Here is a 15,345-nt window from a genome sequence, read left to right as displayed (position 1 = left end):
ACTTGCGTGACTCAGCAGAACACTAAAAGTGAGGTCAGGGTGGATCTACCCACTGAAGAATCCAGTGATCAGGGCCCAAACCCAAAGCTAATCAAACCCAACACAATTTAAATTCTTAATTCAGCAAGAACAAGGGCCCAAAGGAAATTTCAGACACCTCACAGGGGCTTAAAACCAATTTATTACCCACTACCACTATAGGGAGAAAAATTGTCAAGATACTGTAACCTGAAAGGTTAAAGACACATGTTGCAAAAACAGCAATTTAGGGTTTAAATCTTGTACATACAGGAGAACTTGCCTTAAACAACAATGGAAATTTTGCAGCCCCCAAGCTTCACCAACAACCACATGTTTATTGAGATGCACATCCCCAGGGTATTACAAATTGATACTAGAGAAACCCTAACCTCATTTGACAACATGTGACCAATCCAGACAAAACTCCAAAAAAAATTAAATCAGCATTGCTGTTGCCGAGAAAAAACAGCTGCAACAATTCTAAGATTAATGAGTGAACTTGGGAGTGAATGAGAATGAATGTGTGTTTTCCTCTTTTTCTTTTCCACTCCTTTAATGAAATACTCCTTTCATCGCATTTCATTCTGCGTGGGAGGAGGTATCAGGAAAAACTCTATATGCCAAATGGGAAATATTACTTTCATCGGATGGAAACTTTTAATGAAGAAAAAAAGACAAGTAACTTTTAAAAAGCTAGAGCCAAGATGGCCACTGACATTTATATCTGCAATACCAGGAGATTGGGCTAGAGACAAAAAGTCTAACAAGAAGCCCAGCAAGGAAAATGGCTTGCTTTAAGTGATTAAATTACCTACAATGGCTTCATTAGCATGGACGTCAAGGCTATCCCCACCCATTGACTTTGAAAGAGCCAACTCCCTTCAAATGTGAATGGACATCCTGGAGCGTGTAGAACCTTGAATTTCATTCGAAGATTCCAGAAAAACCTTGTTAGAAACAAAGGGGATTGAGAACAACCATGTAATTGCTTGTTCATTCTGAAGAAACAAGTTTTGTTACATAGACAAGCAGACAGCAGTAACTGAGTGGACATTAGCTGAGTAGACTGCAGCTCCACTGTCTCTCTCTCTTCTCTCTCTCTCCCCAGAAAACATCAAGTGAAAAGGGGAAGAGAACTTAACTGCAATTCTGCCTTCAAGCAACCCTGAGCAAAGCAGGCCAACCACAGTGCACTTTGACCAGCACGTACTTTAGGAATACAGCTTCAGCCGAGGACTACTGGATTTACAGACTGTATTTAAATTCCATTTATTCTGGACTTTAATCCTACCACTAAATTTATTTTCCCTCCTGTAATCTATTTGAGTGTGTGTGATTCTCATGTGAATGCGTGCGTGAATATGTAGCGTATTTTTAGTATTTTTAAATCAGGTTAGCATGTAAAGTAGAATAAACTTACCTTGTTTCTTGTTTAAACTCAAGAAAACAGTAGGTGGCACAGTGGCGCAATGGTTAGCACCGCAGCCTCACAGCTCCAGCGATCCGGGTTCAGTTCTGGCTACTGCCTATGCGGAGTTTGCAAGTTCTCTCTGTGACTGCATGGGTTTCTGTCGGGTGCTCCGGTTTCCTCCCATAGCCAAAGACTTGCAGGTTGATAGGTAAATTGACCATTGTAAATTGCTCCTAGTGTAGGTAGGAGCATGGTGGGAATATAGGATTAATGTAGGATTAGCATAAATGGGTGGTTGTTGGGCGGCACAGACTCAGTGGGCCGAAGGGCCTGTTTCAGTGCTGTATCTCTAAGTAAAAAATAAAAAAAACCCTGTCTGATTGGTTCCTTTGCAATCACATTAAAGGAAAAAGGTAAAATACTCATTGAGCTGGTAATCACAAGCACTGTTTAAAAAAGGAATAAACACTGTTGTGATCAAATAAGAGGAAGGACAAGAGGGGAGCCTGAAACCCACTCCTCAGCTTGCTGTAACAGAATTTAAACCTTTCTTTAGAATTTTGATGAAAGTTCATCGACCTGAAACATTAACTCTGTTTCCCCTTCCACAGATGTGACTGGACCTGCTGAGTATTTTCAGGACTTCCTGTATTTATATCAGATTTCCAGCAACCAGAATATTACGATTTTATTTTAAGGAGGTGTTAGGGCAGGTGACCAAAAACCTGGTCAAAAAAGGTTGGTTTTAAGGTATGTCTTAAAGGAGAAAAGAGAGGTTGAGAGTCGGAGAGGTTTAGGGAGTGAATTCCAGAGCTTAGGGCCTTGGTAGCTGAAGTCATGGCTACCAATAGTGGAGTGATTAAAGTCTGAGAGTATCTGGTGCACAGTTGGTTTCCCCATCTACTGTCAGATCTGGCTGGATCAAATTAAGCCCTGGTGGACCTCACTCTGCTCTGTCAGATCTACTCCAGGATCATCCTGAAGGGCAAATAAAACCATCAGCTTCTTTCCTCCATCACCTTTTAAACATTTTCCCTTGCACCCTTCATTCTCAAAGTGCTGGGAGCTCATGCACTTCTTTGTCACTAAGATTCAGCCACCTCTGCTTCTTCTCTGCTTTAATCCTGCCCTCCAAATCAACCCTCCATCAGCTCTCCTCCCAGCTTAACCCTGAACTGCAATCTCCCTCTAGTTTCTCTCCCATCTTCTCTATTCCCTCATCTAATTTTGAGACCATCCTCCCATTCACTTGATCCCTTTCCACTAAACTGCTGACCAACCAACGTCTTCCTGCTCCCGTGCTAGCTGATATTGTAATTGCTTTCCTCTCCTCAGGCACTATTCCCCTCTCTTTCAAAACTACCATCGTCACCATCTCCTCAAAAAACCAATCCTTCACCACCCTATCCTTGCAACCTGTCAGCTTATCTTCAACCTCCTTTTCCTTTCCAACATCCCCTATTGTGTTGTCACGTCCCAGATTTATGCTGATCAATCCCACCAATGCTTGAATCCCACCAATCAGGTTCTAAACCCTTCCACTAGCGCTAAAATGGCCCTAAAAAAAGTATCTCACATTGTCCAACTTGTAGAATGGCCCTCACTTGCTCTCTCTCCTTTCCAATCATAACCATAGGATCTCTACCAATGACTCTCTTCCTAACACCATACTATCACCTTAGGAATGCCCCTCGGATCCATAATTTTCCTGTCCTCTCCCGCATTCACATACTGTTCTTGGTGACATTAACTACAGAAATGGGGGCAACTTTCATTTGTACACCAATGGCACTCAACCCCGCTTCTGCACTAACTCTCCCAACTGTCCCACTGCCTCTATGCTTTCAGATCACTTGTCTGATATCCAGACTTGGATGAGTCACAATTTCCTTCAGCTAAACAATAAGAAGGTCAAAACCATCATCTTTTGCCTACATACATACTCACATAGAATTAGAATTAGAATTAGAATTAGAATTAGAACATTACAGCGCAGTACAGGCCCTTCGGCCCTCGATGTTGCGCCTACCTGTAAAACCATCTGACCTACACTATTCCATTTTCATCCATATGTCTATCCAATGACCACTTAAATGCCCTTAAAGTTGGCGAGTCTACTACTGTTGCAAGCAGGGCGTTCCACGCCCCTACTACTCTCTGAGTAAAGAAACTACCTCTGACATCTGTCCTATATCTATCACCCCTCAACTTAAAGCTATGTCCCCTCGTGTTTGCCATCACCATCCGAGGAAAAAGACTCTCACTATCCACCCTATCTAACCCTCTGATTATCTTATATGTCTCTATTAAGTCACCTCTCCTCCTCCTTCTCTCCAACGAAAACAACCTCAAGTCCCTCAGCCTTTCCTCGTAAGACCTTCCCTCCATACCAGGCAACATCCTAGTAAATCTCCTCTGCACCCTTTCCAAAGCTTCCACATCCTTCCTATAATGCGGTGACCAGAACTGCACGCAATACTCCAGGTGCGGTCTCACCAGAGTTTTGTACAGCTGCAGCATGACCTCGTGGCTCCGAAACTCGATCCCCCTACTAATAAAAGCTAACACACCATATGCCTTCTTAACAGCCCTATTAACCTGGGTAGCAACTTTCAGGGATTTATGTACCTGGACACCAAGATCTCTCTGTTCATCTACACTACCAAGAATCTTCCCATTAGCCCAGTACTCTGCATTCCTGTTACTCCTTCCAAAGTGAATCACCTCACACTTTTCTGCATTAAACACCATTTGCCATCTCTCAGCCCAGCTCTGCAGCCTATCTATGTCCCTCTGTACCCTACAACATCCTTCGGCACTATCCACAACTCCACCGACCTTCGTGTCATCCGCAAATTTACTAACCCACCCTTCTACACCCTCTTCCAGGTCATTTATAAAAATGACAAACAGCAGTGGCCCCAAAACAGATCCTTGCGGTACACCACTAGTAACTAAACTCCAGGATGAACATTTGCCATCAACCACCACCCTCTGTCTTCTTTCAGCTAGCCAATTTCTGATCCAAAGCTCTAAATCACCTTCAACCCCATACTTCCATATTTTCTGCAATAGCCTACCGTGGGGAACCTTATCAAACGCCTTACTGAAATCCATATACACCACATCCACTGCTTTACCCTCATCCACCTGTTTGGTCACCTTCTCGAAAAACTCAATAAGGTTTGTGAGGCACGACCTACCCTTCACAAAACCGTGCTGACTATCGCTAATGATTAGGAGCAGGAGTAGGCCACTCAGCCCCTCAAGCCTGCTCCACCATTCAATAAGATCATGGCTGATCTGATTGTAACCTCGACTCCACATTCCCGCCGACCCCTATAACCTTTCGCCCCCTTGCTTATCAAGAATCTATCTACCTCTGCCTTAAAAATATTCAAAGACTCTGCTTCCACTGCTTTTTGAGGAAGAGAGTTCCAAAGACTCATGACCCTCTGACAGAAAAAATTTCTCTGTCTTAAATGGGTGACCCCTTATTTTTAAACAGTTTGAGATTCTCCCACAAGGGGAAACATCCTTTCCACATCCACCCTGTCAAGATCCCTCAGGATCTTATATGTTTCGATCAAGTTGCCTCTTACTCTTCAAAACACCAGCAGATACAAGCCTAGCCTGTCCAACCTTTCCTCATAAGACAACCTGCCCATTCCAGGTATTCGTCTAGTAAACCTTCTCTGAACTGCTTCCAACGCATTTACATCCTTCCTTAAATAAGGAGATCAATACTGTACACAGTACTCCAGATGTGATCTTACCAATGCCCTGTATGACTGAAGCAAAACCTCCCTACGTCTGTATTCAATTCCCCTCACAATAAACAATAACATTCTATTAGCTTTCCTCATTACTTGTAGAACCTGCATACTAACCTGTTGTGATTCATGCACTAGGATTCCCGGATCCCTCTGCATCTCAGAGCTGTGCAATTTCTCACCATTTAGATAATATGCTTTTATTTTATTCTTCCTGCCAAAATAGACAGTTTCACATTTTCCCACATTAAACTCCATTTGTCAGATATTTGCCCACTCCCTTCACATATCTATATCCCTTTGTAGCCTCCTTATGTCCTCTTCACAACTTATTTTCCTACTTGTCTTTATGTCATCAGCAAATTTAGCAACTATACCTTCAGTCCCTTCATCCAAGTCATTTATATAAATTGTAAAACGTTGAGGCCCCAGCACTGATCCCTGTGGCACACCACTTATTACATCTTGCCAATCATAAAATGACCCATTTATGCCTACTTTCTGCTTCCTGATAGCTAGCCAATCTTCTATCCATGCCAATATGTTACCCCTACACCATGAACTTTTATTTTCTGCAATAACCTTTAATTCGGCACCTTATCAAGTGCTTTCTGGAAATCTAAGTACAATACGTCCACTGGTTCCCCTTTATCCAGAGCACATGTTACTTCTTCAAAGAACTCCAATAAAGCAGTTAAACATGATTTTCTTTCACAAAACCATGTTGACTCTGCCTGATTACCTTGAATTTTTCTAAGTGTCCTGTTATAACGTGTTTAATAATAACTTCTAACATTTTCCCTATGACAGTGTTAAGCTGACTGGCTTGTAGTTTCCTGCTGGAAAATTAAATCCAATGCATCAACTATCTCACTAGTCACTTCCTTTCGGGTCCTAGGATGAAGTCCATCAAGACCCAGGGACTTGTGAGCCCACAGCTCCAACAATTTACTGAGTACCACTTCCCTGGTGATTGTAATTTTCTTGATTTCCTCCCTCCCTTCCATTTCCTGATTTGCAGCTATTTCTGGGATGTTACTTGTATTCTCCATAGTGAAGACCAATACAAAATACTTCATCAAATCATTTGCCATCTCCTTGTTTTCCCTTATTAATTCCACAGACTTATTTCCTAAAGGACCAACGCTTACTTTGCTAACTCTTCTTTTTTAGGTATTTATAGAAACGCTTGCTATCTGTTTTTATATTTCTAGCAAGCTTTCTCTCATACTCTAATTTTTTCCTCTTTTTCAATCTTTTAGTTATTTTTTGCTTTTCTTTATATTCTGTCCAATCATCTGACCTGACACCTATCTTTGCACAATTATATGCTTTTTTAAAGTTTGATACTACCTTTAACTTTTTTAGTTAACCACAGATAGTGGGTCCCACCCTTGGAATTTTTCTTTCTCGTTGCAATGTATCTATTCTGTGTATTCTGAAATATCCCCTTAAATGTCTGCCACTGCATCTCTATTGACCTATCCCTTAACCTGATTTGCCAGTTCACTTTAGCTAACTCTGCTTTCATGATTCATAATTGCCCTTGTTTAAGTTTAAGATAGTAGTCTTGGACCCATTCTTCTCTCCCTCAAACTGAATGTAAAATTCAATCATATTATGATCGCTGCTACCTAGGGGCACTTTCACTATGAGGTCATCAATTAATCCTGTCTCATTGCACAATGCCAGGCCTAGTATAGCCTGCTCTCTGGTTGGCTCCAGAATGTACTGTTCTGAGAAACTATCCTGAAAATATTCTATGAACTCCTCATCTAGGCTACCTTTACCCATCTGATTTTTCCAGTCTATATGTAGATTAAAATCCCCCATGATTATCGCCATACCTTTCTGACAAGCTCCTATTATTTCTTCCTTTATACTCTGTCCTACCGTGTGGTTACTGTTACGGGGCCTGTACACCACTCCCACAAGTGACTTCTTGCCTTTATCATTTCTCATCTCTATCCAAACCACTTCTACATCCTAGTTTCCTGAACTTAGGTCATCCCTCTGTAATGTGCTAATACCATCATTAATTAACAGAGCTACCCCTCCATATTGTGCTAGCTTCCTGTCCTTCCTAAATGTCATGTACCCTTCAATATTCAAGTCCCAGTCTATGCCATCCTGCAACCATATCTCTGTAATGGCTATCAGATCGTACTTATTTATTTCTATTTGCACTATCAGTTCATCTGTTTTGTTTGGAATGCAATGTGCATTCAGATAAGGAGCCTTTAGTTTTGTCCTTTTATTATTTTTGTAATGCCTAGCCTTTTCTGCTAATTTACTCTTAGATTTGTACTCTCTATCCCTTTCTATTATGGTCTGTTTATCATTTCCCATATTAACACCTTTCTCTCTTGCCTTGTCTCTACCCTTTGATTTACCACATCTTCCCCAATTTGATCCCTAGCTCCAACTAATTAGTTTAAAACCCTCTCTACTTCCCTGGTTATGCAGCTCGCTAGAACGCCAGCCCCAGCATGGTTCAGGTGTAGACCAGCCCAATCTTACAACCCTCACTTTTCCCAGTACTGTTGCCACTGCCCCATGAACCGGAACCCACTTCTACCACACCAGTCTTTAAGCCACGCTTTCATTTTTCTAATCTTATTTGCCCTATGACAATTTTCACGTGGCTCAGGTAATAATCCAGAGATTATTACTTTTGAGGTTCTGCTTCTTAATTTGGTGTCTAGCTCCTCATTCTGACAATGCAGAACCTCTTTCCTTGTCCTGCCTATGTCGTTGGTACCTACAAGGACCATGACGACTGGATGCTCCCCTCCCACTACAAGTTCCTCTCCAGCCCAGAGCAGATGTCCTGAACCCTGGCACCGGGCAGGCAACACAGCCTTCTGGACTCTCGCTCTTTGCTGCAGAGAACATGGTCAATCCCCCTTACTATACTGTCCCCTGCTACCACTACATCCCTTTTTGCTCTCCCAACTTGAATGGATTCCTGTACCACGGTGCCATGGTCAGTTAGTTCATCCACCCTGCAGCCCCCATTCTCATCCAAACAAGCTGAAAAAACCTCAAACCTTTGGACAGTCGCAAAGGCTGATGCCTCTGCACTCCTGCCCTCTGGATCCCCTTACCTGCCTCAGCTTCAGCAAAACTCTCCTGTCCCTGACCACTGACCATATCAGAAGACGCTATCCTCGGGTGTGACTGCCTGCTGGTACTAAGTATCCAGGTAACTTTCCCCTTCCCTGATGTGTCGCAGTGTCTGCAGCTCGGACTCCAGTTCAATGACTCTGAGCCGAAGCACTTCGAGCTGCAAACACTTACTGCAGACGTGTTTTCCCTGGATTACACTGGCATCCAGGAGCTCCCACATGCTGCAGCCATGATAGATCACCAATCCTGCCATCCTTAATGTGTTTTAATTAACTACTTAATTATTTTAGTCAATTATTTATTTTCCTTTTTTATATATTTTATTAACCTTACCACCAGTTCCTGTACTATTTTAAATCTTAGGAATAGAATAGATCTTAACCACTTACCAGATACTCACCAAACAGCTAGTTTCTTCCTCTATAGTACAGTAAGAACCAAATCCTACAGGGTGAAAAAGTTAGAAAAAGCAAAGGAGCACCTCCTCACCCAACTCCCTCAACTCACCAAACTCCCAGCACTCTGTTCAAGTCACACTCCATATCCTTGCCACTGACTTCATCTCCTTCCCCAGCCATTGTTTCAGTCTGAACCAGACTGTTCACAAACATAACATTGTATTTCACTCAGGACATAGCATCCAACCCCATAGACCCTCCAACACAAAGACGGCCTACTTCCATCACCATAACATTGCTCACCTCTGCCCTTCTGCCAATGAAATCTTTAATCAGGTCTTTGTTATCTTCAAATTTAACAATTTCAATGCTCTCCTGGCAAACCTTCCATCCTCCACCCTCCACCCTCCACAAACTTCAGCTTATTCAAAACTGTGCTGTCCCTCTCCTATCCTGTACCCAGTCCCACTCATTCATCATCCCTGGCATTGATGGCTGACATTGTCTCCAAGTCCCCCTATGCATCAAATTTTAAATTCTCATCCTTTAACCCCTCCAACTCTCCACCTCTCACTTCTCCTTTAAACCTAGCTCCTTAACTAAGCTATTGCTGAATAACTCCAGTCATGGCTCAGCATCCAATTTATTTCCTCATGCCACCGTGAAGGGTTTTTGGACATTATTCCATGTTAAAGGTATCGTTGATATTGTTTTTCCAGTCACTTTACAAAGGCTGAAAGAAAAATTTAAAATATAGCAGTTTCTAAAGACTAGCAACATCCCTTTAAATTTACCATTTAGAGGCTTCTTACTTGTGATTTCATACCTCCTTGTGGTTAACTCCCACCATCAGGCACAACATGGGTTGGAGCTTTCCCACACTATGCAAGAGCATTCTGCAATATCAAGTAGGGTCAACACACTAACATTTGGGAAGGTGCTCATACCACCTGCCCTCTTCTCACCGACTTGTTAGGCTGCTTTCCCACCCAGGAGTTAAAATTCTTCCCCAGGATCAGTCGGCTGTCTGTTCTCTGAGCTGCCTACAATGTTTAAAAACTCCCTTGGGTCTCAGTAACCAGAACTGGGCAGAGTGTGGATTGACCAGAGTTCTATAGAGTTTGAGCATGACTTCTTCTGATCAATACTCTTCTGCTTTGGCTGTATAGTTCAGTACTCATTTTGCTTTGTCGACTGCTGCTTTACAATGGTTAAACACCTTGACTAAAACCTTTTTCCCTTCTCCGTTGCACAGGGAAGCATCTGTGAAGACTTGGTGATGACATGCTGCTGTGGCATATTTGAAATTTGTCGGATGGCTCGTGAGATGCGTAAACACACTCAATAGCACGGGGAAGATTTAAAAAAAGGTGCCTCCTTTGTGAAACTAAAAGTCCCTCCTATTTTCTCCCTTGTTTTTAATTCTCAGGATTTGGGCAACACTGGTGAGGCTTTCACTCCTCACTGGCAAATGGTTGGCAAAGAGTCTTGCTAGTCCTCCTGCAAGTTGCCATTCTTAAAAGGTGACAAGAAACAATGCGTGTCAGCAAGCTGTTCAACTATTGGGCATGGATGTTGAGCGGAATGGAGAAAATTAGGAAAATTGTAATTCTTTTTGACAGTGCTTCTTTTTATTTGTTACAGATGGAAGAAACATTTCTTTGCATCAAGACTGATATGTGCCCTGATATATCGGCCCTAAATATTTTTTCTCTGATAAAGAATGCAAAGCTTTCGTCATGCAAGCTTAATCTGATTGATGAAAACATTTCATGCTTGTGCAACACTTAGCGAATGCCACAGTAATAAACTGCCATTAAACTTAGAAAAAAACTAATGTTCAGGGATGATTACACAATAAAAAGGATTTGTTGTTGTCTTAAGTGTTTGTGTCATTCGAGACAGGGAGTCTGGCATTGGGTCAGTGTGTGGGGGAATGGCAGTTACAGCAATGGTTTAGATACACTTAATAGGTTACTGTGGGTGCCAGTCTTGGGTCAATGGTGGTATACTTGCCTGTGAGCTAACAGGTTGTAGGTTTAAGTCTTACGCCTGGACATGAGCATGTAATCTCAGCTGAAACATCAGGTAAAATGTTAATGGAGACCACCCACCACCCCCCGCCCCCCACCCCCCACCCCCCCCCCCGCACCTCTGCTTTCTCAGGAGGTTGTGAAAGATCCTGCAGAATAATTTGAAGAGCAGGACCCATCTCTCCAGTGTCTTGGCTGATATTCATCCTACAATTAACACCATCAACACAGCTTATCGCATTGCTGTTTGTGGGATTTTGTTGTGTGCAAATTGGCTGTTGCATTTCCCACATAAGTGATTCTCAATTTTTTTGGTTGAAGGATCCCTTTTCAAATGGATTGGTAATCAGAGAACTCCCATCTAAATTATAATACCATATAATAATCATAATATAAAAGTGCTGCGCTGTACGAACTGCTTTGCCTGTGCTGGGATGAGGGAGCAGTACCACAGGATGATGTGATGCCAATATCATCACCCTCCATAAGAACAAGGGTGACCGCAGTGACTGCAACAACTACCGTGGAATCTCCCTGCTCAGCATAGTGGGGAAAGTCTTCTCTTGAGTCGCTTTAAACAGGCTCCAGAAGCTGGCTGAGCGTGTCTACACTGAGGCACAGTGAGGTTTTCGAGCAGAGAGATCCAGCATTGACATGCTGTTCTCCCTTCGCCAGCTACAGGAGAAATGCCGAGAAGAACAGATACCCCTCTACGTTGCTTTCATTGATCTCACCAAAGCCTTTGACCTCGTCAGCAGACGTGGTCTCTTCAGACTACTAGCAAAGATCGGATGTCGACCAAAGCTACTAAGTATCATCACCTCATTCCATGACAATATGAAAGGCACAATTCAACATAGCGGCGCCTCGTCAGACCCCTTTCCTATCCTGAGTGGCGTGAAACAGGGCTGGACTCTCACACCGACACTGTCTGGGATCTTCTTCTCCCTGCTGCTCTCACATGCGTTCAAGTCTTCAGAAGAAGGAATTTTCCTCTACACAAGATCAGATGGCAGGTGGTTCAACCTTGCCCGTCTAAGAGCGAAGACCAAAGTACGGAAAGTCCTCATCAGGGAACTCCTCTTTGCTGATGATGCTGCATTAACATCTCACACAGAAGAGTCTCTGCAGAGACTCATCAACAGGATTGCGGCTGCCTGCAACGAATTTGGCCTAACCATCAGCCTCAAGAAAACGAACATCATGGGACAGGACGTCAGAAATGCTCCATCCATCAATATCAGCGACCACGCTCTGGAAGTGATTCAAGAGTTCACCTACCTAGGCTCAACTATCACCAGTAACGTGTCTCTAGATGCAGAAATCAACAAGCGCATGGGAAAGGCTTCCACTGCTATGTCCAGACCGGCCAAGAGAGTGTGGGAAAATGGCGCACTGACACGGAACACAAAAGTCCGAGTGTATCAAGCCTGTGTCCTCAGTACCTTGCTCTACGGCAGCGAGGCCTGGACAACGTATGTCAGCCAAGAGCGACGTCTCAATTCATTTAATCTTCGCTGCCTCCGGAGAATCCTTGGCATCAGGTGGCAGGACCGTATCTGCAACACAGAAGTCCTCGAGGCGGCCAACATCCCCAGCATATACACCCTACTGAGCCAGCGGCGCTTGAGATGACTTGGCCATGTGAGCCGCATGGAAGATGGCAGGATCCCCAAGGACACATTGTACTGTGAGCTCGTCACTGGTATCAGACCCACCGGCCGTCCATGTCTCCGCTTTAAAGACGTCTGCAAACGTGACATGAAGTCCTGTGACGTTGATCACAAGTTGTGGGAGTCAGTTGCCAGTGATCGCCAGAGCTGGCGGACAGCCATAAAGGCGGGGCTAAAGAGTGGTGAGTCGAAGAGACTTGAGCAGTTGGCAGGAAAAAAGACAGAAGCGCAAGGGGAGAGCCAACTGTTGTACAGCCCCGGCAAACAATTTTATCTGCAGCGCCTGTGGAAGAGTATGTCACTCTAGAATTGGACTTTATAGCCACTCCAGGCGCTGCTTCACAAACCACTGACCACCTCCAGGCGTTTACCCATTGTCTCTCGAGACAAGGAGGCCAAAGAAGAAGAAAAGTGCTGCATGGAAAGAGTGTTTTAATAATGTTTTTAAGAAAACAAATACTTCCTTAAAGATATCAGTTAGATGGGTGTGCCTGCTTGGGCTTGAGCACAGAGAGAGCAGGAGCATTGAGAGAGTAGGAGCACAGAGAAAGCACTAGGGAGAGGAAGAGCACAGCAGAGGAAGCAGAGCATGGAGCGAGGAAAAGCATGGAGAAAGAAGGAGACAGCACAGAGCATGGAGAGAGCAGGAGCATGAAGAGAGCTCCAGGGGAGGAGGGGAGAGCAGGAGCATGGTAGGGAGCAGAGCATGGAGACAGCAGGAACCTGGAGAAAGCAGGGCATGCTTCCAGCTGCCACTCAGCCACTTATTCTTCTGTGCCATTCACCCATGAGACCAGTCCTGCATTGCAGACACCATGGAAAGTGTCTATGAAGCCCCAAGGGTACACGGACCCTAGTTTGAGAACTACTGTACTACATTAAAACTGTGATTAAATTTCAAAAGTACTTAATTGGCTGTAAAACACTCTGGAATATCCTATGAAAAGTGCTATGTAAATGCAAGTTCTTTCTTACTTCTTTTGTTTTACTCACTCTTCACAGTTGAACAGCCTGCTGATACTGTGTGAATCTCAACCAGAAAGATTGTTGCTTGAGTGAGGCCCAACATGATGCTTGTAGAGATGTACACTGACAGGAATCCATGTCTTCTGGACAGAATGAGGAAGGCAACCAATAAAAAAATTTCAAGGCAGAACCAGTAGCAACATTGCCAATGGTTTGTGCTTTGCATGAAATTTTGAAGTGCTGTTTGTATATCTGGGGTTCTCAATCAAAGTTGCCTTTTTTAATGGCATCCAACATCCCGAGTTGGTTTGGTCTGGGATATCGCAAACTGCACATGCACCAGCTCTAGCATGTGCTCAGTGGAGTTCAGAGCACATGTGGGTCCTATGCTGGCTTCATATATCCTCCGCTCGACTGGGGAGAACTGCTCGGCTTTGAACTATAAAGTCAGGTTCTGTTTTCAAATTCATTCTGGGAATGTCAGCATCGCTGGCAAGGCTGACATTTATTGCCCATCCCTAGCTGCCATTGAACATTTGGTGGTGTTGAGCGTTTTTGAACTGTTGCAGTCCATGTGATGAAGGTATTTCCACAATGCTGTTCAGTTTTGGGGTGTCTGCTCAGCAACTTTGAACACCAAAAATGTCTGAGTTCACGACAGGTGTCTTTCAGAAAAATCTGACTGATTCAGGAGTTGTCCTCCTCACATTCATGGGCACAAAGTGGTCCAATTAAATAGATTTGCAAACAAACCCCACTAGCCCCCATACCTGATCACAAGGGCATTCCTGTTGAGGAATATGTAGGACAGCCATCTCTGGGGCTCAATAATCTTTCTGCTATACTGAATAAAATCTCCAGTGTGACACATCGAAATGAAGGGTGTGCATGTCATGAGAACTCTATGAACTCGCTTAGCGCTTGTGACCTGAAACTTCTTTGCGTTGTAGGGTGGGGGTAATTGATGTGACTATAGGAGAGTACATTTCTGTTCTGATGCACTGTTCTTCTGATTCGTGGACTGTTTCACTGTTGGTGTAAATTTAGGGCAATAACAACAACTTGAATTTATATAGGGCCTTTAAAGTAGTAAAATATCCTAAGGTGCTCTGCTGAGGAATAATCAGGTGAAAATGGACACTGAGACACAGAAGGAGATATCAGGACAACTGATCAAAAGCAAAGTCAAAGTGATAGATTTTAAGTATCTCTTAAAGGAGGAGAGAGGGCGGTAGAGAGGAGGAGAATGGTAATTCCAGAAATTAGGGCCTTGGTAACTTAAGGTACGGCCCCCAATGATGGAGCAATGGAAGTGGGGATGCACAAGGGGCAGAATTAGAGCTTGTATCTCAGCGTGTGTGGAGCTGGAGGAGATTACAGAGATAGGGAGGGCAAGGCAATGGAGTGATTTGAAAACAAGGATGAGAATTTTTAAATTAAGGCGTTTCTTTACTGGGAGCCTATGTCGATCAGTGGGCACAAGCTGAGTGTGGAGATTTGAGTTTGGTGAGTGGGAATTTTAAGTATTGGGATTTACCCTGTAGATGAAGTAGGGTTAAGAAAGTAAAGTAAGTTGCTTACTGTTTTAGACAAGGATTAACAGGCTCTGCTGCAGAGTAGCTGATCAGTTAAGTAGCTGACCAGTCAAATCTGGTTGCTGCAGTTTCAGCTTCAAAAGGTATAAATACAGAGATCTGGGTGCAGCCTGCAAATGGTGAAGATTGCAAGCTGAGTGTGGAGATTTGGGTTTGGTGAGTGGCGAGTTCGGTGAAGGGGGGAGGATGCATTCCATTTTTCTACTTTTTTAACCCTCTAGTATTTGGCTCTTGCTTCTGTGCAGTGGAAAGAACTGGTTGGTGAGTAACTGGTAAGCTATTCTACTTATAATAAATAGGCTGTAAAGTTAAGATAAGACAGGGCAGATCTGCCAAGTGGAATCTA

The 15,345-nt window shown here is 43.5% G+C and overlaps 1 protein-coding gene across 1 annotated transcript in view; it reads left to right on the top strand.

Annotated features, from left to right (window-relative positions):
• The window catches only part of LOC137347076 (cornifelin homolog), a 42,311-nt gene extending 31,696 nt beyond the window's left edge, over positions 1-10,615 (top strand). Inside the window, exons 4-5 of the mRNA XM_068011118.1 lie at positions 9,988-10,102; positions 10,377-10,615. Of these exons, the coding sequence (XP_067867219.1) occupies positions 9,988-10,080 (93 nt within the window). The 3' untranslated portion in view covers positions 10,081-10,102; positions 10,377-10,615. The remainder of the gene's footprint in view (positions 1-9,987; positions 10,103-10,376) is intronic.
• The last annotated feature ends 4,730 nt before the right edge of the window (positions 10,616-15,345 follow it).

This window comes from Heterodontus francisci, chromosome 31 (assembly GCF_036365525.1).
Source record: "Heterodontus francisci isolate sHetFra1 chromosome 31, sHetFra1.hap1, whole genome shotgun sequence".
NCBI lineage: Eukaryota > Metazoa > Chordata > Chondrichthyes > Heterodontiformes > Heterodontidae > Heterodontus > Heterodontus francisci.
This window is presented reverse-complemented; position numbering and strand designations above follow the sequence as displayed.